The following is a 23011-nucleotide window of genomic DNA, read 5'->3' as shown; positions in this document are numbered from 1 at the left end:
AAACAGTTTTTTCTCAATTGAAGCTTATACCACGGCAAGGCTGCTGATTATTTTGTTCTTTTGGTCATCATTCTTGTGTTATAAAAATAACAAATTGCAGAGAAATGTTTCTGTTGGAAAGTTTCTCGGTTTGCCCATGACAGAAACAATTGTTGGTTTTGATCATCTGTAAGCTTAAAAGCTATTGTTGTGTTCTGTTACAGAGACTTCTCAATCCTCCAGCATTTCTTATATAAAAATTTGCATTTAAATAGAAAATAGCTCTTATTGCATATGTAGGAAGAGCAGCAGTAAATATGTGGATGTTTGGCAGATCAGGTAACCCTAAGTTTAGACCCAGCAGGATTTGTCTATAGTTGCTACATGTCTACATGTTTTTTCCCCCTGTCTAATTCTAGGTCTTTTTACAAATGGTTCAAAATTATTATTTTTTTGTTACGTGCAGGTGTATAACTTCACTGAAGGCAATATTAAAACTGGTTTACCTTTAGGGTCAGGAACATCGACAAAAACTTTTTTTTATCTCCAATCACCATAGCGTTACTAACAATTGGGAGTTCTTTTTTAACAGCGTCTTCAATTGGAATTGGAGGCACATTTTCACCTCCAGCTGTAATAATTAAATCTAGGCAAAAAAAAAAAAAAAAAAAGGCTGTTAGTTGGATTCAAATAAATTCCAAAGATCAGGGTAATGTCTGGCTTGACCTGCTTTCCTTATTCTGACATGAAAAATAAGAGATTTTTTTCTAAGATAATGTTTTCCAAATACCAATATCTTATTAATTGTCTTCAAAACAAAAATGCTACTGTTTTTCAAACATGAGTTCAAGTTCTCAGATCTCCCTCAGTATATTTGCTCCAGATATTTTTTACATAATCCAGTAACAGCTTATTCTCAAGAGGCTGTTACATAACTGGAATTTTTGTGTGAGAGATCATCTTTTCCAAATTAGCATAGGATTCGCCCTCTATCCTATTGTTGCTATCTCCCCAAAAAGCAAGTTCATTGTTAACATCATGATTAAAACCAATTCTTAAATCCACCAAGAGGGGTCAGGCAAAAACAAGTTACTACTCGAGGAAGGCTTGATAAAAGCAACATTGTTGCTGAAGTGTAATACATATATTCAATGAAATTATTACAAACTTGGGTATTCTCTAATTAAATTCCAATTCTTTGCTTTTGTTATATTGGTGACTTCTCATTGTCCTCAAATAATTGTCTTTGCAGCAGTTCAGAACATGCTTTAACAATTAAAACAGACACACATTTCTAGGTCTAACTTTTCCTTTCATTCCACCCTCCTTCTGCAATAGTCCTGTCTTTGTCTCAGATCCTCTACCAATCGCTCTGGCCCTTAGTTTTCCATTGTCCTTATTTGGACTTGAATTTAAAACTTCAATGAAACTGGACATATGATTATTTTATCCCAGATGGTCTACCTATCCTATAATTTAGAGTAACTGCTATTAGTTCAGCAATCAAGACAGATATAAAGAGAAACTCAAATGTTATGAATTGAGATGAGGGGTTGTTATTGCTGTGCTAAAGGAAAATGAGTCAGACAAGAAAACAAATTAAAATCAAGACAGCTGCAGGCTATTAATAGTACCAACTTCAGGCCTGATTCCTAGCAGGACATGATGCCACCTGTGACAAATTCACTCATCTGTGTTATCTCCCTAGTGATGCATCTTAGGTTCTAAGATTATCTTAACTCAATTCTTTAGTCTTCCTCAGTTACATCTTGCCTGTGACCAATCCCACTGTCTGAATACGTATCATGAAGAAAGCCTCCAAGTCAGTAAGTGACCAGTCTCAGTCTCGTGAGCCTTCAGCCAGTGTCCTGTAATAACATTTAAGTGCATTGCTTCAGCTGTAGCTTTCCCTTCTGCTCTCAAGCTTCTGGTCGCTGCAAACACTTCAGCTAAGGCACCAGAGGAACCGACCTCTGACCTACAGCAACAACCTCTGTGTAACAGGGTGCCTCTCCTTCCTGCCTAAATATTCTAATGTGCAATAAAGACACTTTGGCAAGATTCAAAGGGAGACTGGACAGCTTAATGATATCATTCAAATCAAACAATACACATTAAACCTGTGTTAGTAGTTTATATTGCTAATTGTAATTAATACTGAGTAGAGGTCTGGGAGATGAAAAGCCTCATTGAAGGAACTGCATCATCTCCTCCTACTACAGACTAGAGGGAAACCTTCCCTGAACACAGAGCACACTGTGGTTTTCTCATAGGAAAGTTTATTTTACCTTCCTGTTAGGGCAACGCTGCTGGCATTAAAGGAAAGACACTTCATTAGATGGACCACATCTGAGAGATGACCGAACAGGACTGAACATTTACCATAAACAGAGAGCAAGATTTTGCCTATTACCTTTAATTCTTCCAGTGACATAGAGAAAGCCATCCTTGTCTAGCTTTCCTAAATCTCCAGAATGCAGCCACCCCTCCTCATCAAAGGCTTCCTTTGTTCTGTCTTCCATATTTAAATAACCCATGAAAACAGTCCTTCCCCAGAAACAGATTTCTCCATTGCCTTCTGTATCTTTGTCCACCAGTTTCACTCTGCATCCAGGTGCTGGTTTACCACAGCTACCAGAGAAGAGCAGAAAAACTCCACAAGGATCACAGAAACATCAAACATAAAACTGATACGCTGGCCAATGTGCCAAATCCCTGAAACTGTCAAGGTATCTGTGACCACAAATATCACTGTGGTGTAATTGTCTGACAGCCATGGAATACTCCTTCACTAGGGCAGATTTGTCAGGGTGCCTGAGCACTTTCTGGCAGTCTATCTTGGCCTGTGCTTGATGCTTTTCCCCCCACTGGATCTTCAGGCATAAAACCATTTTTGATTTTGAGGTCTTGCATTCCTCACTGGGGCCAGGGCTAGAGTAAATGTCAGATGTAGTCTCTGTGTTTGTCTATAATGCTGTAGCTCAGTTTCAGTGCTCCTGGCACAGTGTGCTATGGAGTCAATAGGTTCAAATTCTGATCTGGAAATTATTCTGACTCCCAAAGACACAAAAGAGTGGCAATGCACTCAGTGAAAATAAAATAAGCTGTAATATTTTGCTGACCTTAGTAAATACTCTTTTCATAGATAAAATGAAACAGATTGTATTAAAATAATAGTAATAAAAGTGAAATTACCTGTGCTGCCTGTAAATGGAAGGCCCAGACAGGCAATGTGGGCCTGTGGTCTCACTCATTCCATAGGCCTCATACAGGGTGATGTTCAGACCCAAGAAGAAATACAGTGTTTCTGTATTGAGGGGAGCAGCACCAGAAAAGTGCTTCTGACAGGAAGAAAGCCCCAGTGAATTGCGAATTTTTGCAAGCACCAAGTAGTCTGCCAATCTTGTCCAGAGCTGCTTTAGATCACTGTTGAGTAAAAAATACACAAGTAAGTCAGAGCAACCTAGGAAGTTTTCAAAAAATCAGACACAGATTTTGTTGGAGATGTATTTGTCATTTGGTGTTGGGTGTTGAAGAAGTTAGAACTTAAGTAAGGTGACACATTCATCCTTCTTTCATTTATTCAGTGTCTTTCATTTCTCCACCTTTTCTACCTCCAATTCTTGAGGTATCTGAGTTGAACAAATACATAAAGAATCTATTAAAACATATTATATACAACACAGCTCTTTTATTCCTGATTTTTTATCAATTAAATGTGTCTCTGAGAACCTACACCACTGAAATCTGAAATTTGCAGGATCTATCTGAGAAGCTGAATGAAAAGACAAGCAGAGGAATATCATGGAATGATCTTTTGGAATACCATTCTGCATAAGAAATTTTACACTTTATTGGGAAAGAATTGACATCAATAATAATTGATAATTACACCCTCCCCCTTGCATTATATTTGCTTGCTGTGTTGCCAAATCAAATTTTACCCACTTATACAAAGAGTCTCACTGAGGCTTCATGGTTTATTACAAGCAAATTGCTACTTCCAGGTTGCTGGAAATCTCACTCATTGTGTTACATACCTGTTTGAGCTGTTCAGGTTCCTCTCTAAGCTAAGTGACATAGCCCAGGACAGCATTTTCTTCTTCATAAATCCTGACTGAGCAGAAGCATCCTTTAACTTCTCCATGATTTTCTCCCATACTCGGGGAACTCCCATGTGAGATGTTGGCTGCACTTCTTTTAGTGTGTTGATCAAGCTGCCCTGTCATGATGATTAAATAATTTCAACAAAAGGCACACAGCAGAGCTAAAGTGGTTTGGTGATGTCAAACCTGAATGTTTACTGCTGTAGAACATCACTAAATATGTAGGACTTCAAGAAGGGCTGCTGAGCCCACTTCAGTTAGCCATATGCACTAATATGTCAGGTCTGACACAACGGGAGAGGTGCATACACAAGGAGGAAAAACACCCATGGTTTAGTTCCTCCTGCCTCCCTTTTCTCCAAAAACTGCTTATACTTCTTTTGCCTAAAAAGAACCTTATGGATTGGAATTAAATATTTTAATTAGAATCTAGAGCACTGGATCACAAATACAATGAGCTTTATTTTTCCATAACTCTTACAATAATGGACTCTCAATCTTCATCCTCTACAACTTTTCAAATATCATATTCTCTCCTTAGGATGTTTTCTAAGAGAAAGAAGTGCAAACTTGATTAGATGTAATACAAGACAAGGTACCTTTAGAGCATCTGGCTCAGCAAAGTAAACTTGCTCTCCCCATTTGATTCCAGTCCACAGGTCATACATCTGTGCAGCTACATGGCTGAGTGGGAGATAACTGACTATAGACTCCTGTTGGACCTCTGCAGGTTGCATATCTCCTGCTCTACTGCAATGGGCTGATGTCCAAGTTATCTGTTTAAATAAATAATAAAACACATCAGGTATGTTGGGGATTTTGGTTTGGATTTTTTCCTTTTTTCCCTCTTAACACAAACTGAGAATCCTCTTGCTATGCTAACAAAAGTGTGAAAAATCTGTGCTTACAGAAAGACATTGCAATATTGATCACACACCAGACAGTCAGTAACCTGGGGACACTCTGCCAAAAGCTAGATGACCTTTGCAGCAATACAGAAGAGCAGATATCCTAAGTAAGTACAGCATTTGTGCTGCCTGACTGGGCTGTGAACATTAGCAGCTCCCCATGCCCTAGTGACACACTGAGCCAGGCAGCCATGGGCTGGATGGATGAGAAACAAATTGATCTGTCCTTTCCTTTGCAATTCTCCAGCTCTGCTGGCTTTCTATTGAACTGGCACCTTCCACCAGTACTGTATGTGCAAGTTAGAAAAAGAATAATAAATACTCAGTGATCACTGAGCTCAAAGGACAATTTAGTATTGGCCACAAGCTCATTGCCTGATACTGATCATCCCCTGGCTAAGCACCCAAGAGGAAGACAACAGCTGTTCTCTGCTCCTCTGGAAGCCTCTGGGGTTCCCAAGTGACAGATACACACCCACCCCTCTCATGAGAGGCAGCACATACATAAATAGTTTTGAAATTGTGTTACTTCTCTTCTTAGTGAACCTGGATGATGTTTCCCCCTCCTTCTTCCCATTTCCCACTTTATCTCAGAAGATGCAGTTCAAGGATGCTAAATATGCATATCTTCATCATTAGAACACTGCATATGGAAGACCCATAAATATATGTGATGGTGACAGTGGAGAAGATACATGCGTACAAAAATAAAAATCAAAACAAACAACACCCTCCCCCAAAACCCCAAGCAAACCAGAAAACCCCAAGCAACAAAAAGAAACAGCTCTTTCTCAGAGGAGTCTGTCATCTAGACCAGGTAGTACAGGATATGGGAATGAGAGTATCCAAGATGGCAGAGTACAGACACAAATTACATGTATTCCTGTTATCACAGCAGGTTCCTGACAGCTCCTTTGTCATAAATGAGAAGGTACAAGTGTAGGCTTGGCCTAAGGAAATAGAGATTCTCAAGAGAGGGTTTTAAGGAGCAGCATGCTGCCAGGCCAGGCCATCCAGATTTAGGTGGCAGCAATGGACAAGTGGCTAAGGGAGACTCAAAGTAGAAAGAATAGGATGTCTTTAAGATGTGTCTGTATTCATTGCTTTTACTCCATGCCTCACACAGGCATACTCACAGCAGATCTGTGAGGATCGTGCAGGTGTGATTTAGCACTGGTTTTGCACATGAACAGTGGCAAACATATTTGATTAAAGAAGGCAGCAGTAGAGCTACAGGCATGGCATGCTTTCCACCGTTTGTCAACATAAAAATAGCCTGTTTGTGATCAGCAGCCAAGAATAGTTTGGCAGCTGGCATGGAAATGACACCAGACTCCTTTGAGATAGAAGAGCATAGATATGCAACATCAAATCAGTCTTTTTGTCTCACAAGTTCATTATGTTCTGCTTCCAGGTTCTACTGCACTAATTCCATACATTTGAGTGAATTGCTGTTTTCACACTCTGCAAGTCTGCAGTAATCTCTGCTTGATTTTAAGCCATGAGGCCTCAACTTATTCCATCCCTCTTCACAGATTCTCTATGTATTCAGAAAGGCTCCCTGCCACCTTCCACTCCTGCTCAGCCACCAACCATGTATCTTTCCAAGCAAACCTCTGTGGAAAGTACTTTTAGCAAACAATTTGCTTTGTCTGTAACTGGAAATTTTCTGTGTGCAACAATGCCAGTCAGGCTACTGTCAGCACCAGTGCTGAGCACTGGAGCTGTGTTATCCTCCAGTGACAGACACAGAAACATGCACACAAGTCCAGGAACCAAAAATACCAAAGTAAAAACCCCACACATCTAACCCCAATTTTAATAAAATCAGCAAATGTGGTCCATCAGACTTTTATGATAGTAGCTGGCTGATATATGATTTGTTCATTTCACAGTGACCTATGACACCACTTGAGAGACTTTATGGCAATCTGTGAATTATATTTATGAATTCATGCATTAGATCTCTCAAGAAATATAGTGAATAAAAATTTCATATTCATAAAGAACTGTTCAACTTTGTGAATAGTTTTGAACAGTGTTGTTTGGAGTTTCATTCTATACCTTGCTTGTACTTTACCAGAAATAGCTGACTGCACTTTGGACATTGCTTTGCAATACACTATTCATGCTGTAAAAGCAAAAGCATTTCAGGGCTCTTGGATGCACCAGCCATTTCAAACCACAGGAATAAATATCCTATAAAAATAATTATCCACAGGAATAAAAACACTTTGCTGTTTCTCTGCTAGAGGAAAAGCCTAAAGAACCTACATTGTCATGACTCAGCATGGCTCCTTTTGGCTTCCCAGTTGTTCCAGAGGTGTATATCAGAACACAGCACTGATTCGGCTTTTGGGAGTTAATAATGTCATCCAAAGTACTGTCAGAGACATCACCTCCCAGCTCCAGAAACTCTTCCATCTAGAACATGGAACAGAAAATACAGGATACCAAATGGCTTCTTACAAATTGACACACTACTGCATCATTCCTGTCTCAAAAATGTTAGAACACGTCAGTGCCTTGTTCTGAACATGTGTCCAAGGCAAGTCTCCCCAGACCCTAGCTATGGAAGAAATATGGTGAATCTATCTTAGTCTCTCCGCAACTCACACATTAAGCTCTATCTAAAATTGTGCTGCCATGCACCTTTTCAATGTCTAAGAAGGAATAGTAATATTGTTCCTCCTCCAACGTGGATACTATGGAAAAGTCACAGAGGCTAAAACTCTGTTATGCTCTCACACTCTAAGAATGATTTTGAGCATTATTTAAAGGAATCTGGATGCATCATTTTTAAGAATACACTTGTGAGAGCTCATCTATAATTCACTGTACATTATATAACTATAACTATAAAGGAATTGAATGGAAGCTTCTTTGCAAAAGCATAATTATCTAGATATGTGAATGTTTGCCCAAATTATGTGCTCTTTTATAGGAAACAGCATATGGGGCTGGTCACAACTTCCTTTCAAATTTAGCTCATTCTAGAGTGAGATACAACTTTTATGACACTGGGCTTTTGTGCCACACAAATTGGCCTAGAAGAATCCTGAACTTGTTCCTCTGTATTATATTGGTTGCTCCTCGATACTTCGGTTGCACATCCCTGATGTGATATTAAGTGTAACGTTGATTACAATGCTAAATGGAAACCAGAATATCACAGTATTTTTAAAGAAAATTGATAAACAAAGTTTCCCATTGCAATCATGTGATTCATACTGTGCTACAGAAGTGTATTATTTAAATGCAAAGTGCAGCACCTTCATTTTTCAGCGATTTTTTGGAGCTGTATCTAGGACCACAAAGCAAGTATGGGGGTAACGAGAAAAACAGAGGTATAAAAGGAAAGTCTCTGTTTGAGGGTAGTTAATTTTTTCTTTCAGACCTCTGGCATTGCCACTGGGCTACTAAGATTACAATAGTCAGCCTCTGTGGCACCTTAACTTCCTTTTCTTTCTTCCTTTTCAGCAAGGCTGTCCTAGGATTATTCACCAGTTGTATACTATCTTCCAACAAATCACATCTGTGAAGAGAGAGACACTGCACAGCTCTGTAGCAACTCAGGGATTTGTCACATTCTATCCTCGCCCACAGAATGTGGCTGCATCCATTTCACAAGCTCCTGGAAAGCCTGGTGGTGTGAAGGCTGTAATTGTATGTCACTAAGTTGTTGTTCCTGCTTTCCTGACCTTACTGTACTCTCACGGTTGAATGCATTGATCACTGAGAATCAGTCGCCCAGGCTTTGTTTACTGAACAGCACCTGCAACAGATGGTGTTGGCATTCCAGCGAGTGTGGAAGGTACAGAAACAGTCACACCACACTCCTGACTCTGCATTTGCCTTCTGGAAACATGCACTGCTCAGCCAGCTCATCATATGGCACAGATCCCTTTCATCCGACGCCACATGGGCTGGTGGTTTGCTCTGCACCACACCTCAGCAACAATCACTTCTGCCTTGGGTGATCTGATCTCGAATTTTTCCTTTAGACAACAAAAACTATGGCAACTGTCAGACACTCACAGCTACCCTGCTCCTTTGAGAAAATGTCCAACATGACACCTGAACACTTGAACCAGTGTTTAAAAATACAGCAATTGTCACACATATAGATTTCAGTAAGTGCAAGTTGTTAAAGAGTTAAATGCTAGCACTTAATCTTTTTAAATAGTAAGATCATCTTTGTTTTAACATTCTTATTGCACAAGATGCAAGTCATGCTCTACACTAACATGTACAGTATTGGAAGAGTAGCAGTTTATTATTAAGTTATATACAAGACAAAAAAGCACAGAAGACTTTTTCTTTTCAGATTGTCAAAATTGCAAGTATTTTAAAACATTTCTATGCTGTTCACTGTTCATTAGGGTTTTTATATACTCAATACATTATATTTCTCCTCAATATATTTTTCTCGCAGTTGATGATCTGTAGTCCCATTAAGGTACTGGATTTTTTAAAAAATTACCAAATTCACAAGCACCGGGGAGCAATTTTTATTTTTAACCATTTGAGAGTACATATTCCCACCTAAAAATTACAGGTGTTTTAATAACCCAGTGAAGTTAAAGATCAGGAAGACACAAGACAAGACAGTAAAGCAAGGTATCTCTTTTCTTAAATAAGAAGTATCAAACATAAATTAAAGAGAAAAAGCTGATAAACCTTTTGAATGTGATTGCTGGCACACAGCAATGCATTCTAAATGGTAGATAATCACAGTAGAAATTTATCAAATAAATAATACCCCATGTATTAACTGGTAATACACAGGTTTACCCCATGAGTTATTTGGTTATGCCTTTGTTCTAGTATTTACTCACCGTGTACAAATTTGGATGTCTCTCTGCAATGGAGTCCTTATATAGCACCACAGCCTTCAAGTGTGGCAAGCGATTCCAGATCTGTTGTGTTTTTTAAAACAAAATTATTATTTATTATTCATGTCTTGTGTGGGCTTTTATCCACTCTAATGCTGCCAAAACTGTAATCGCTTGACAAGCACAAAAATCTCCCATTTCCCTCCACCTCCAAATATTCTCCCCTAAACTTATCACCAACTAGCTCAACTAGAGGTGGGTTGAGGAGGAGGAAACTACATAGTCTACACAGACTGCACAATCTGCTCCATAAAATCTGGTTTCAGTCAAAAGGTTTAAAAAATGAAAAATACACCAGAAATGGCTCCTCAGCATCCTTTCTCATAATGCACAAAAGGGCACATAAAGGAATAGCACAGGTCAAGCTAGAAGCTAACCCAGGCCTGTGATTACTAACAAAGTCCCTGAGCAAAAACTGATGTTCAGGTGCTAAAAAAAGTTCTGCTTCCTTAAGGAAAAAAGCAAAGGAAGCTGTATGCACATTATAAGGATAAATAAAAATACGAAGCTGCAGGCTTACAGGCAGATAGCAAGGGGGTTTGTGCTTTGTGTGGCCTGCAGGAATCATTGGTTTCACTCAATTCTGTGGCACCCCATGCCTCACAGATGTCTTTCAATTAATCACATTTTGAACTGAATTTTGCCAATACAAAAGTAGTGGCTTGATGGTAGCCAGTATGTACATATTATTAGAAGGATAGCAATGAAGATGTTATTTCAGTCTTGGGTTCCAGAAAAAAAATTTCAAAAAAACCCTCCTCTGGATAAACCAGTGCGACCAGAGCTCTTTTATTCTACATAATGTGCATTAACCAAACCCCTCGAGTTGTTCCATTTGGATTCTTCTCTCCATGTTCACAACAGCATAGCCTGGCATTGTATAATGACACTGCAAGAAGGCTTGTCTGACTGTGTGTTTTTACAGAATACTTACAAAAATCTCTCTTCCTCCATATTGCATATAAAACACAACTACAAAATACAAAGCAATTAATGAACAAGTAATATGAAATACATTTGAAAAAAGCCACTGCATATTTTGTCTCTTGCAGGTTTTGGCACAAAGCTCCATCCTGGAGGGCCCTCCTGCTTCAGCAAACAGTGCCATTTGGTGCAAGTATGAATCCACAGGGCTCCCTCAATGTCTGAGACAGAGGAGCCCTTCCCAAGAGCTGCCTGTGCTCCTCTCCCAAGTCACCTTGCTATCAAACTGGTCTTTCCATCTGGCACTGTTGCTGAAAGGCAGGCCCAGCTGCCCAAGGGTTCTGTCAAAACTGAGACTGTTCACTTGAGGAGGCTCCTGTTCTCTCACTAAGGTCTGTTTCATGTTAACCATGATGTTACCAAAGTACAGTAAACTCAAGAGCCTTAATGGCTGGTATTACCAGCAGGAAAAGATGATATCTTGGAAAGAGGAAATTCTGAACACTGACATCCTTAATTAATATTTAAATGGCAGACCTTTACAAACCTGCGTCAGCATAATCTCTTCCATTCAAGTGGACTGTGCTTTTCCAAACAGACTTAGGTGGTGACAGTAAAAGCATGGGACAAAAATGTGATTTTTTTCTGGTAAGCCTGCAGTGAACCATCCAATGAGCACTCTGCTGGAGCCACAGACACTGCAGAGGGTCAGAGCCACCCACGACTTCTAACACCAGTACCAGATTTCTTAGGAACAACATACACTTCACAGAGAAAGGTTTCATGATACAGAGTGTACAGGGTGTTTGGGACCAATACAGCATCAAGAAATGAAAAAATGTGGCTTTTCAGTAATCTTTCAGCCACCTTGTACCTGCATTATCTTTTCCAGCTGTTTCTGATTTTCTACAACCATGATATCAGTCTTGCTGTCATGAGCAATGTAGTGACAGGCCTCTGGAGAATTGGTTGTATATATTCCCGTGACAATCCCTCTGCATCAAAAAATTTTTAAAAATAAGAGAATACGTTTATATGCATACACACACATATACATGCATGTAATATCAAAAGAGAATAATAATCAAAGATCAGATGAAACCTGAAGAGGTATGAAGATCTGGAAGCAAACAGCAGGACAGCTCTATGTTTGTTTCACATATTCAGGCATACATGAATGTCTGATTTATGCACATTGCAAAAACTAATCTCTGAACTATTCAGTAAAAGATGCTGTAGGCTAGGACTCAGTGTTTTAACCCACTTAATGTTCCACAGAAGGTAGGTCAGGAAGTGGTAAAAAAATCCCCACTTAAATCCTCTTTTTGTTCAAGCTGTGCACAGATACCAATTTGGATTTCATTGGTACAGAACAGTTTAAGAAGTAAAATCCAAATTAACAGGTATCAGGACAGAAGAAATCAGGGTAGTTAATATTCATATATTACTTCATCTGCTTGAATATATCTTACTCTAGACATCATTAATATTGTATTATTATCATTAATATAAAACTGGGATTCTCATCTGTTTCCCACATCTTCCATTGATAAGATCCTGTACAACAGCTTCTGTGTGACTGCCGTGGTTAAGTCCATGGCAAACAGGATCCATTTATGAGTGTCTGGACTCTTTGGGATATGAGACTCCAGCAGGTTGCTGAACATGTCAATCAGAAGCAACACAACTTTCAAGATAAAACACAAAATATTGATTTTATATATTTCCAGACCTAGCAAAACAGAAGTCCCCAAATGCCCCTCAAAAATTAACCCCTCCCCAAAATGTCTTACCCAGCAAAAATTGCTCCAACAGCTGAGATGAACCATTCTGGAGAATTAAATCCAAGGATTGCTACGCTATGGAATCGTTCAAGACCAAGCTTAAAAATAATATACATAAGGTTATAAAATATAGGCCCACAGGAGAGAAATATACACATAAATACAAACCATGGAAACTTTAAATTAATATTATAGTATTGACAAGGCATCTGAAGGCACGTTTTGGTATCCATAGCAAACTGGTATTTATCAGCAATTAACAGGATGTGAATTTTCCACTACCTTCTCCTGTCTAGTTGAATGCTGCTGCCAAGAAAGGCGCAAGACCCAGAATATTTTGATATGAATGAAAGCATAATGAGTACTAATATTACCCTGTATTTAGAACGTTTTAAAGATTGTCCTTATCACATCAAATTCATGATAGTAGTTTCCCCCTATTTTTCTTTTTTGATCTTAAGACCTCATGCTGAGCTCTGCACTCATGTCCCAAAGACATGGTGCAACACAGCAGCTCCTCACTTGCAGTCAAGGTTCCCTGACAGCAGTGTTACCTCTAACCAAAACTCATTTTCATCATTGTCATTTCAATAAAGAACATGGCTACTGATCTTCAAGTAATGCAAAAGCCTCTTTTATATTGTGAGGGTTTTTCTGCTAATTTGTGGTTTTGGCTTTTAAAGGAGACAAAAGGATTAAAGGCATTGGTTTTGTTTCCTGTGCCTACCTTCAAGAAGCTCTTGGCCGCTTTCCTAGAGAGGCAATAATATTCTGAAAAAGTTATTTTCTCCCATTTTCCATTCTTTTTGCTGGCCAAAGCATAAAGGGATCCATATTTTTCCAGGCTCTCCTTGAACATCTGATGAACTGTTATGGGGGTCTGTGGACATGAGTTATCTATTCTCAGTCTGACTCTGCCATCAGCAAAAGAAGTCCACAGGGACTCTGGAAGGTAAAGCATCATTGTCAAGGTAATGTGTAATTGAAAAATACCATGTGACTGTGTACCAGAAGACAAGAGGATTGAACAAAATCCGCAGGACTACCACAAGTCTGGCACTTCCCAGCTCTTGAGAGAAAGGCTTTCCAATTTTCTTATTATTAAATATACCACGTAGAAAGAGAAATCTTTATTTCTTATACTTTGTTCTACATCTTGAATAAAAGTGCCATACAGAATTATGTTGATGATCTGTGTGTTGTAGGCAAACAGAACAATCTGTTTGCCTGTGCTCAGCTCTGCACTTCCCCTTGTGCTAATGGAGTAGATGCTGAATCAGAAGGCTAAAGAGATCCAAAAGATATGAACCTCCACCCCTGTTCAGTATGCAAGCTCCTTTTGTGTGCTATCACTCTTGCCTCCTTCCTGCCCCTCCAGCTATTCTCCTTCATCCTGTCCCTGTTCCTCACTACTTCCCACAGTTTTTCCCTCAGTCATCTGCCCCATGCTCTAACATGTCCATTCCACTCACTCCTGTCTCATCCTGGTTCCATGGTTCCTTTTTTCATCTTCTGCTCTTGTCTTTATATCATCCACTTCTTTCTCCCTGTATTTTTTCTCCCCTTCTTTGACAGGACAAAGACACCCAGCACCAAAAAATGTCACTTGGCTCTCACCACAGGTGCCAAGGACTGGGACAGTCCCTGGCATTCACAAGAAATGTCTGCCTCAAAGACTTTCCTTGGCTCTTGCAAACCCTGCAATGAACACACTTCTTAGAGGATCTAGGATAAGCTGGCAAAATTCAGGTGAATTCTCACAAGGAAAGCACAACCCTCCCACAACTCCCCTGTCAAACAGTTCCCATACTTATGAAGAAAACAGTACAAGGACATTTTAAGAACACTTTTTTCCTTAGATTTACTTTCATAAATGAAGCAATATTTTTAGCAGAGGCATAAAAATTGGATATATTCTACAGTGATCTGGTGGAAACATTTCAAACCAAAGTGCTTGGGTTTGTCAGAATTAGGAGTAACAGAAAACAGTACTTTTTGTAACTCCTCATACAAGTTAATAAGCACAATTGTATTTTACTACACCTATGGAAAGCAAAAACTGTAATGCAAGCTCAGTTAGTATCTGTTCTTGTTCCTGCCATCTCAGTGGCTGAAAAAGAACAATTTGGGAGTGTCCAAAGATACAACATGCATCACATCCCTCTCCAGTGCTATTCTAGTTGCTTCAGGGATCTGGGAACTGCCTCCCTGAGCACTTGTGGCAATACAACACATCAGCCATAGCTGGATCCACACCAGTGCTTTAGAACACACTTGCAGCCTCCCTCAAGTCTGGCTTGCAGTCTGCACCAGGAGCAAGAGGCACAGCAAACTACTCTAAACTCACAAACATTTCATTCCATTCCTGCTCCTGGCTGGCAGATTTGCATTGTTCTCTTGACAAATAGAAGATGCTAGTGACAACAATAAGTACAATTAAAGCTGCTTCATCTCCGTGAACCTTCATTTTCTCATGTGTAAATTGCACATAATGATTTTCAAAACATAGGTGTAGAGCTGTGCTTAGGTCAGCAGAGAAAGGGCATCATAAGTCCAGACAGTTTAGAAACAAATAGCTCTGAAGGAGTTTAGGTAGACAGACTTTATCGAAGTGTAAGCAGTAGCACCCAATAAATACTTTATGAGTTGAGAAGGCAAAGCGGCTTTTTCTGCACTTAATCCCAATGCCGGTGTGAAAGGGATGAGAGGCAATACCTGTCAGAGATAGAAACTATTCTTAATCCAAATGTTCATTGTCTGCAGTGACACATCAAAGCCCAGATGAAAAACTGTATGTAGATGTTCTGGCTTCTAAAACGAAGGTATCAGGGATTGCAGGTGTGCTTGGACACAGGTAGGTGACTGCTCTCTTAAAAAAAAATAAATCATACCATACAGAGCTAAAACACAGCATTCTGGTCCATGTATTAAAAACGTTCCTGAATAAAGAGTACCTTTCTTGAAGGAAATTGAAAATATTAGCAACATTCCTACTGTGGTGATTTTTAGAGAATTAATTTGTGTTTTATAGAAATATATGGTATAAAATCATTTTGAATTCAACAAATAAAAAGTGACTGTGAAACTGCAGCCTCTGCCGGGAACAGGGGAAGCAGCACATTTGCAGTAGAAGGAAGGGTGTCTCCACCAGGAGATGGGTCTCCTCCGAAGATGGGATTACCAACGACCCAGTGATCAGCACCTGATGGAAATCTTGTCTCCATCAGCCTGGCTGTGCATCCCAATACCATTCCTGTAAATGTAATCAGGTGTCCCGCCCTGCCCGGAAAGCTGTTCATCCGACTGGCACAGGGGAAGAAGAGAAAAATGAATATGGAACAGCGACTGAGTGGACAAAAGGGCGAGGCAACCTTCTTTCTGGCCTAAAAGCTGTATAAATCCGGCCCTGCAAAAGAGGACTGTGAACAGGGAGAGAAAGGGCGCGATAGAGGCCGGAGCTGAGGTCACCCAGAACCCATCCCGGGCTCGGTGCTGACCTTTGCTTGGGGCTTTTGTGGATTTCTATTTGGCAATATTTATCAATTAAATGGTTTATTGATGAAATTGGCTGATCACTTATTACACTACAAAAACATCACAGAAGTTTCATCAATAGTGTCTTTTCACTTCAGATGTGCAGCAGATAACAGCACAGTTCCCAGAGAATAATGAAAATCAATCAAATCCCTGAAATATCTATACATAGAAACCAAAATTGTACTTGAAAACTGAGTTTTCGTTTGTTTTCCTTACGCAGATATTTCTGGTGTTAAAAAGGCACCTTTGATTCATATCAAAGACAAAGAACAGAATCCCTTTCAGAGACTCTGTGCATCACCTTAACAATACTCCAGATACAGGGCAAACAAATATAGACCTGAATGCCCATTCAGGGTTTGCTTTTGCATGTATTTGCATGTAGCACTTAAATCTCAAAACAGTTCTGAAATCTTGATAAGCCAAAGAATTCTAAAAATCTATTTAGTCTGTCCCCAGAGCTAGTAAAAACAACAGAACATGAACAACAAATTCCTCTTGTCAGTTTGCAGAGATTTTGAGCAGAGGGCTCATTCTTTGTAGAAAGTGCCTGGGAAGGAATGCCTGGCCAAATACTAAATGCATCAATTATAAACACTGGGAGAAGTAAAACAGGTGTTCTATCTCAGTAGCATCTGAAAGTTAAACTGCCATGTCCAGGCTGGAAATCAACTCAGTACCACCTGAAACCAAAGTGGAGATCAGAATAGAACCCCTCAATATATACTATTAGCATTAGGATGTTATACAACTATAGCTTCACAGAGTAGAAGGAAAAAACCCAGCACTCCAGCTGAATGCACTTCACACCCCTGAAAGTTTTTCTGTATGCAAGCAAAGAGTAATTGTTCCTTTCCTCTTTCTTACATAACTCCTGCTACCTGCATTATACTTCATACTCAAATTGCTTTTTCATCCACTACTGTGTGACCTTGGCTTATGTCCTTCATATGATTTCTGAATGTCAGAGATGTTGCAAACAGATTTCTGCTTAAAGAAGGCTATACCGTCGGATAAAACAAAAAGAGCAGAGATTTTATTCAGGTAATAAAATCTAGACTGTCACTGTTTGAGGCTGTGGAAGGACATTTTTTTTCCCTTATGTCATTCTCCTCCAAGGCGAAAAAGCTCCATGATCAGACTTCATTTTCCATGTTTCACTGTCTTCCCTGCTGAAGGAAGAGACGGCTTGTCTCTTCATAAGTTATTCATTCATAAGTTATAATAGGATGAATGTACTGCAGCCCATCTTGGGAACAGTTCTAAGAAAAGCTGATCTAAATACCTGGGATTTTAGGTGGGCAGTTTACCCACTACGATGGAAATCAGTCTAAATTTCAGCTTTACAGGAGGAAAAAAGTAGTTAAGAACCACTTAAAAGAGGCACTTGCAGTTTTCAACTGATCTTTGACAACACAATCCTAAACTTATCAACCATTTACACATGAATACTGTGTCATAAAAGTACATTTGTTACTCAAGTATTTTCTACCAAGTCTGTAATTATGCACAACATGGAACACATTACACATTTTGAATTTTTTAGCAGCCAGCTTATTCCTTCCACCATGTACAATGGGAAGTTCTGACATGGTACAAGCCCAAGTATCAAAAATTACTTTAAACAGACAAACAGATAACAAGTTTTTCGTTTTTGTGGGGTTTTTATTAGGCTTGGGTTTTTTTTGTTTTGGTTTTGGGTTTTTTTTTTGGGGGGGGGGGAGGTTGGGTTGTTTGTTTGTTGTTTTTGTTTGGTTGGTTTTTTAAAATTTCTTTTCATGAATAATCCACCTGGCTGAAACTGCTGGACCTCTGGGATACATGAAGGAGACTGTGTAGTAGTTAAAAAACAAAGACAAGAAATACACTAACCCTACAGCTTAAAGCTAGTGCCATTAGTAAAACCTTCTCTCTGTTGACTACATGACTTGCAAGTATCCTGGTGACTGCCAGAAAAGATTTGAGAATGTAAATTTATTCAGATGTTTACGGAAGAACAGCTCTGAGAGTCATATAAAATGCAGAAGACCCAAGGTCACCTCTCAGACAGACAAACAGACAGGCTGATTGTGGAATGGCCCTGCTGCCTGATGTGAGCAACTCCAAGTGATATTCCATAGACGTGCCCTGAGAAGCAAAAAGTAAACCAGTAATTTAACTTCTGCTTGAAAATCAGTTAGATTCAACTCACAAAACAGTGTCTTGATTATATGCCAGATGCTGCAAAACATCACTCTGCCCTAATGATGAGAGAAGGAATTCAGGTCTTTGATGGAGGCGTTCCTGTCAGTCATCATCCAAGATTCCACAGCTATGATGCCATCACATTCTGCTGACAACAGAAATACACCATTGCTCCTCTCACCCACTATTTTTTACTTTTTTTCAAGATGTCTGTGACCTTGAAAGATTAACTTAATTTTAGTAAAAGCTGGAGCTGAGTACACACTGTTTAGAGTCCGAGAGCTTGGTATCTGTGTCAAACTTCTCCTTGTGCCAATTAAACAAAGGTATAGAATTTTGGAATTCCCAGCGAACCTGAAAATCTCAGCCAGCCTAAACACACAGTGATTCTTCTAATAAAGCTCACAAACCAGCTCCTGTGGCTTGCCTTGCCACGGCTAGGGGAGGAAAAGGGTTTTCTGCTATATCATCAGTTTTCCACAATAAACAAATAACTTTATCCTAACAGAAAAGACAATAAATAAAGGAAAACTTTTTAAATTAGCCAAAACACACAAAAATATTTTAATTAATGGAAACTTCTACTTTTTCCACAGGAGGAAAAGGGAACAATTATTAATTACAATAAAATATACTGCTTTTCACATCAGTAAACCCCTATAGTGTGGATCAGAGAAATAAGATATCCTTCAAAGAATGCCTCCATGAGCTGATGTGGAGGGAGTGGTGCACCAGGACAAGTACAAAATAAGCTTCATAACAATACTGACGCTTCTAAAACTGATTACGATGCAGCAAAATGAAAGCATGTGGAGGGTGTAATCAGGAGGAAACATCACTACAGAAACATTGCCTAGGCATGCAGGGGTGGAAAGACAAAACTCACAATTGAAATTGGTGAGTAATGTGAAAAGTCACAAGAAGGGCTTTACAGGTACAGTGGCAACCAAAGGGAGAAGCAGCGATGTTGTGGGCAGCTCACTGACACAGAATAGGCAAAGGGCTGATGCTCTCAGTGCCTTCTTCACCTCAGTATTTATTGGCAAGGTCAAGCTTCCTGAGCTTCCATGCCTAGTGGAAGGTGAGATGTTTTACCTACAGGAGCAGAACACCAAAGTAGGGACCACTTACACAAACTGGTCACATACAAAAGAGCTGATGGGACAAGATGGGATCCTTCAGAATGGACACTGAGAAACCAGGTCAAAGCCATTGCATTGGTCTCTGTCATCTTTGAGAAAGCACAGCAATCTGGTAAGGTCCCCATCACAAGAAAAAAGGCAAATGCCACACCTCTCTTCAAAAAGCAGAAAAAAGAGGATTCAGAAAACTAAGGGCAAATTAGCCTCACCTCAGTCCATGGAAATGCTAAAGAACAAATTCCCCCAGAAATCATTTTGAGCTATAACATGGTGACTGACACCAGCCAGAATGGCCACCCTTGACTTGGCCCTGGTAAATATAACCCACCTGCCTTCCAAGATGAGTTGACTGGCTCTGACATGGTGAGAGCAGCAGCACATTGCTTACTCTACCTTTGAGAGCACAGTCTTTGACAACTTCTAAATAGCCCAGCATCCTCAGAAGGTTTGAACCAGCTGCAACTGGAGGAACAGGTGGATAAAAAAATTGACTGGATAAGTAGTATTCAACAACAGTGGTCAGCAATTCTAAGTCTTGTTAGCAGGCAATTCCAAGTGACATGCTTCAGGAGTTACTTGGGAGAATGACACTGTTCAATGATGGCATTGTTGTCTTGGACAGTAGAATGCACCCTCACCAGCTTCAGGGGTGACAGCAAACTTGAGGAAATGACCAACAGGACAAAAGGCAAGGTGACCATCAGGATGGACTTCCGCACACTGGAAGAACTGGCTGACATGACCTGACCAGGGGTGAGGCCAAATCTTGCCCTCTGGGGAGGACAGCCCCATGGCACAGCAGGGGCTGGATGGCAGCTAGCTCAGCAGGAAAACCCCTGTGGTTCTGGTGGACAGGTTGGCTTCCAGTCAGCTGTGTGCCCGAATGGAGACAAAGGCTAACTACACCCCAGCTGCACTGGCAAGACAATAGCCAGCAGTACAGGGAAAGGGATTATTTCCCCCTACTCCGTGCTCCTGAGGCTGCCCCTGAGACACTGTGCAAGAGAGAGATCCTGACAAGCAAACTGGCACAAGCCCAAAAGGGGGACTCCCAGGCAGTCAGGGGCCTGGAGCACACCATGTACAAGAATCCCTGCAGGAATTGTGTTTCTCCAGTCTGGTGAAGATAAAAAATTAATCTACCTGCAGTTTGTTAAAGATTGAAGCAGGTACTACAAGGAGAACAGATTTTTCTAAGAGGCACACAGCAGAAGGACAAGAGGCAATGGACATGAGCTGCAGCAAGGAAAATTCTTGCTGGATCAAAAATTTCACGAGGTACGTGACTCAGCCTAAGAAGAAGAACTGAGAAGCTGTACAGTTTCCATCCCTGGAGGTTTTCAAAACAGCTGAACAAAACCACAAGGCTTCCTATAAGAGAAAGATGTCCTAGTTGCCCTCCAGTGCTCTTTTCCAACATAAATTATTTTGTTGATTCCATCAGTATAAACCAGTGTGGATGAGTTCTCTTCTAACTTCACACTGGTTTTAAGTCACTATAATGCCTGCTGCCAACATTAAGGCTACTCTTGATTTACATATGAATTAGAAAACCCCAAATCTGGCCTGCTTCCACAGCAATGAGCTTCTGTACATCGGTGGAAAGGAATGGGGAAAAATTTTCCCCATGAAAATGAGGACAACCTGTGGTCCTCATTAGATAAATTTACTCCTGAGGTTACAGAATGTATCAATTATAAAGTGAGGAAATCAACTGTGAACAACTAGAAAATATCAGAATCTCCTCTTTTTCCCTTTACATACAATGTAGACCCCCTGCAACCAGACAGCGAACTTCCTTCTCATGAAAGATCTTTTGGAAGGAGTTTTTGAAATTCTGGCCTCACTTCACCACTCAGCACCTCCACAGCAGTGTGATGTTTCCAAGTTAAACACTGCTTCCCATTTAAATGGGTAACAAGTAGTGCCACAGATTGCCAAAGTCAAATAGAAGACAAAGTCTAATAAATTCTAAGCTCCTGATTCATCAACTGGAAATATATCTAAACACTAATAAAGGAACTGCTTAATTTAAATGGATGGGGTGTGACTTGTTTGCAGGAAAATTAAGATAGAACAGCTGGGATGGCTTCTACTCTTAGCTGTTCACCTCACCTTTGTGGCAGAGGCTGTGGTCACCTCTGCAGGAGTGGCTGGATGACATGTGCATTCCTGTCTGAGGAATGCTTTACAGCCCAGCTTACTTCTCTGAACTGCAGCACAGCAGTCTCTGGGAGAAAAGCAGGTAAGGAGCTGACAGCATTAACCACTGTCCCAGATAAATTCTTAGGAAAATAGGTCAGAGCCTTCACAAGCATACAAAAGAAAGCACTCTGCAGAATCACAGTCTCAATGACTATCTACATAGAGAACATGAGGCTCAAGCAGTTCAATAAGATATTCTGTAAATTTGAAAACAGGAGTTTCCAATTGCCTTTATTCATCCACATTTATTTTCTGTTCACTGAAAGCATATAGCTAGCAGTCCACTTCTTGGAAAAACCCTACTGTGTATTAAAGATCTGCCTATTGAGAAGTAACTCTATATCCATACAGATTTGTATTAATACACATGTATAAAGTCTGCATGCAGGATTCCTACATAGATCAGATCAGCTATGTGCTTACTGTTTCAGTTTTCTCCTAGAACAAATATTTTGTTTCAGTGAGTACATTTAGGTACCAGGAGCATCACCAAGGGGAGTTCTCTTAGGGCTGCAAACCCTCCAAAGAACCTCAGAAAGTTCTGCTAGCAAACCTCCTCTAAGCCACATGGTAGCATGTTCAGGCAAGTCATTCAGCACTGCAGTTGCATGAAATGACACCAATGCTCTGATGCAACACAGAACTGACCAAAGCACAGATATTCCTTTAAAGCCTCCAGTCATTACACTGCACAGCAAATCCACCCCAGGTCACAGCTGGTGAGTCGGCTGTGACGCCAAAGATAACCCAACAATCTGCATGACTCTCAATGGGACCAAGCTATTTTTAATTTTTATCTGGACTTGATCTCAAATACAGACAAACACTGGCAGAAACTATTAAATCCATGCAAATTTACAGACAACTCCTGAAAATTTTTCGGCTGCCTTGACTCATTTCAGTTTTATTTTAATTTTGTCTTTCATTATCTCAGCCCTGAGTAATTGTCAGCCAAAACCTGCTAGAATAAACATATACATATACATATATATATATATGAAGAGCTCAGATTTCCAGTGATCATCTTCTTTCACATGCTTACCTGCTGGCTCAATGCCTTCACCCTGAGTCTCCTCCAAATGAGGCAGCAGATGCCTGCAGACAGTCTGTGCATCTGTTAAGGTTCTAAAGGCAAATAAAACCATTAAGATGTTATTCAGGAGCACTAGTAGGAGCTACCACAATCAACATACAAATATGCAATATAAGGTATCAAAAGGTAAACAAAAACATGTGCAGGTGGAATTAGAAAGCTCAGAGCTATCAAATACATTTTGATTCTGTTGCAAACTCCATTACGACCTAGTTAAATGGAAATGCCTTCACCCTAAGGATGACATTCTTTAT

At 40.0% G+C, this 23011-nt stretch overlaps 1 protein-coding gene across 1 annotated transcript in view; it reads right to left on the bottom strand.

The window, feature by feature from the left end:
- The window catches only part of ACSBG1 (acyl-CoA synthetase bubblegum family member 1), a 38504-nt gene that overhangs the window by 4461 nt on the left and 11032 nt on the right, over nt 1–23011 (bottom strand). Inside the window, exons 2-12 of the mRNA XM_066328784.1 lie at nt 22707–22789; nt 13324–13541; nt 12606–12694; nt 11687–11807; nt 9832–9912; nt 7268–7417; nt 4685–4861; nt 4020–4201; nt 3175–3405; nt 2393–2610; nt 486–625 (exon numbers count right to left, since the gene is read on the bottom strand). Of these exons, the coding sequence (XP_066184881.1) occupies nt 486–625; nt 2393–2610; nt 3175–3405; nt 4020–4201; nt 4685–4861; nt 7268–7417; nt 9832–9912; nt 11687–11807; nt 12606–12694; nt 13324–13541; nt 22707–22789 (1690 nt within the window). The remainder of the gene's footprint in view (nt 1–485; nt 626–2392; nt 2611–3174; nt 3406–4019; nt 4202–4684; nt 4862–7267; nt 7418–9831; nt 9913–11686; nt 11808–12605; nt 12695–13323; nt 13542–22706; nt 22790–23011) is intronic.

The sequence above is a fragment of the Sylvia atricapilla genome, chromosome 13 (assembly GCF_009819655.1).
Source record: "Sylvia atricapilla isolate bSylAtr1 chromosome 13, bSylAtr1.pri, whole genome shotgun sequence".
Classification (NCBI taxonomy): Eukaryota; Metazoa; Chordata; class Aves; order Passeriformes; family Sylviidae; genus Sylvia; species Sylvia atricapilla.
The sequence above is the reverse complement of the archived record's forward strand: the minus strand, read 5'-3'. Positions and strand labels throughout refer to the sequence as shown.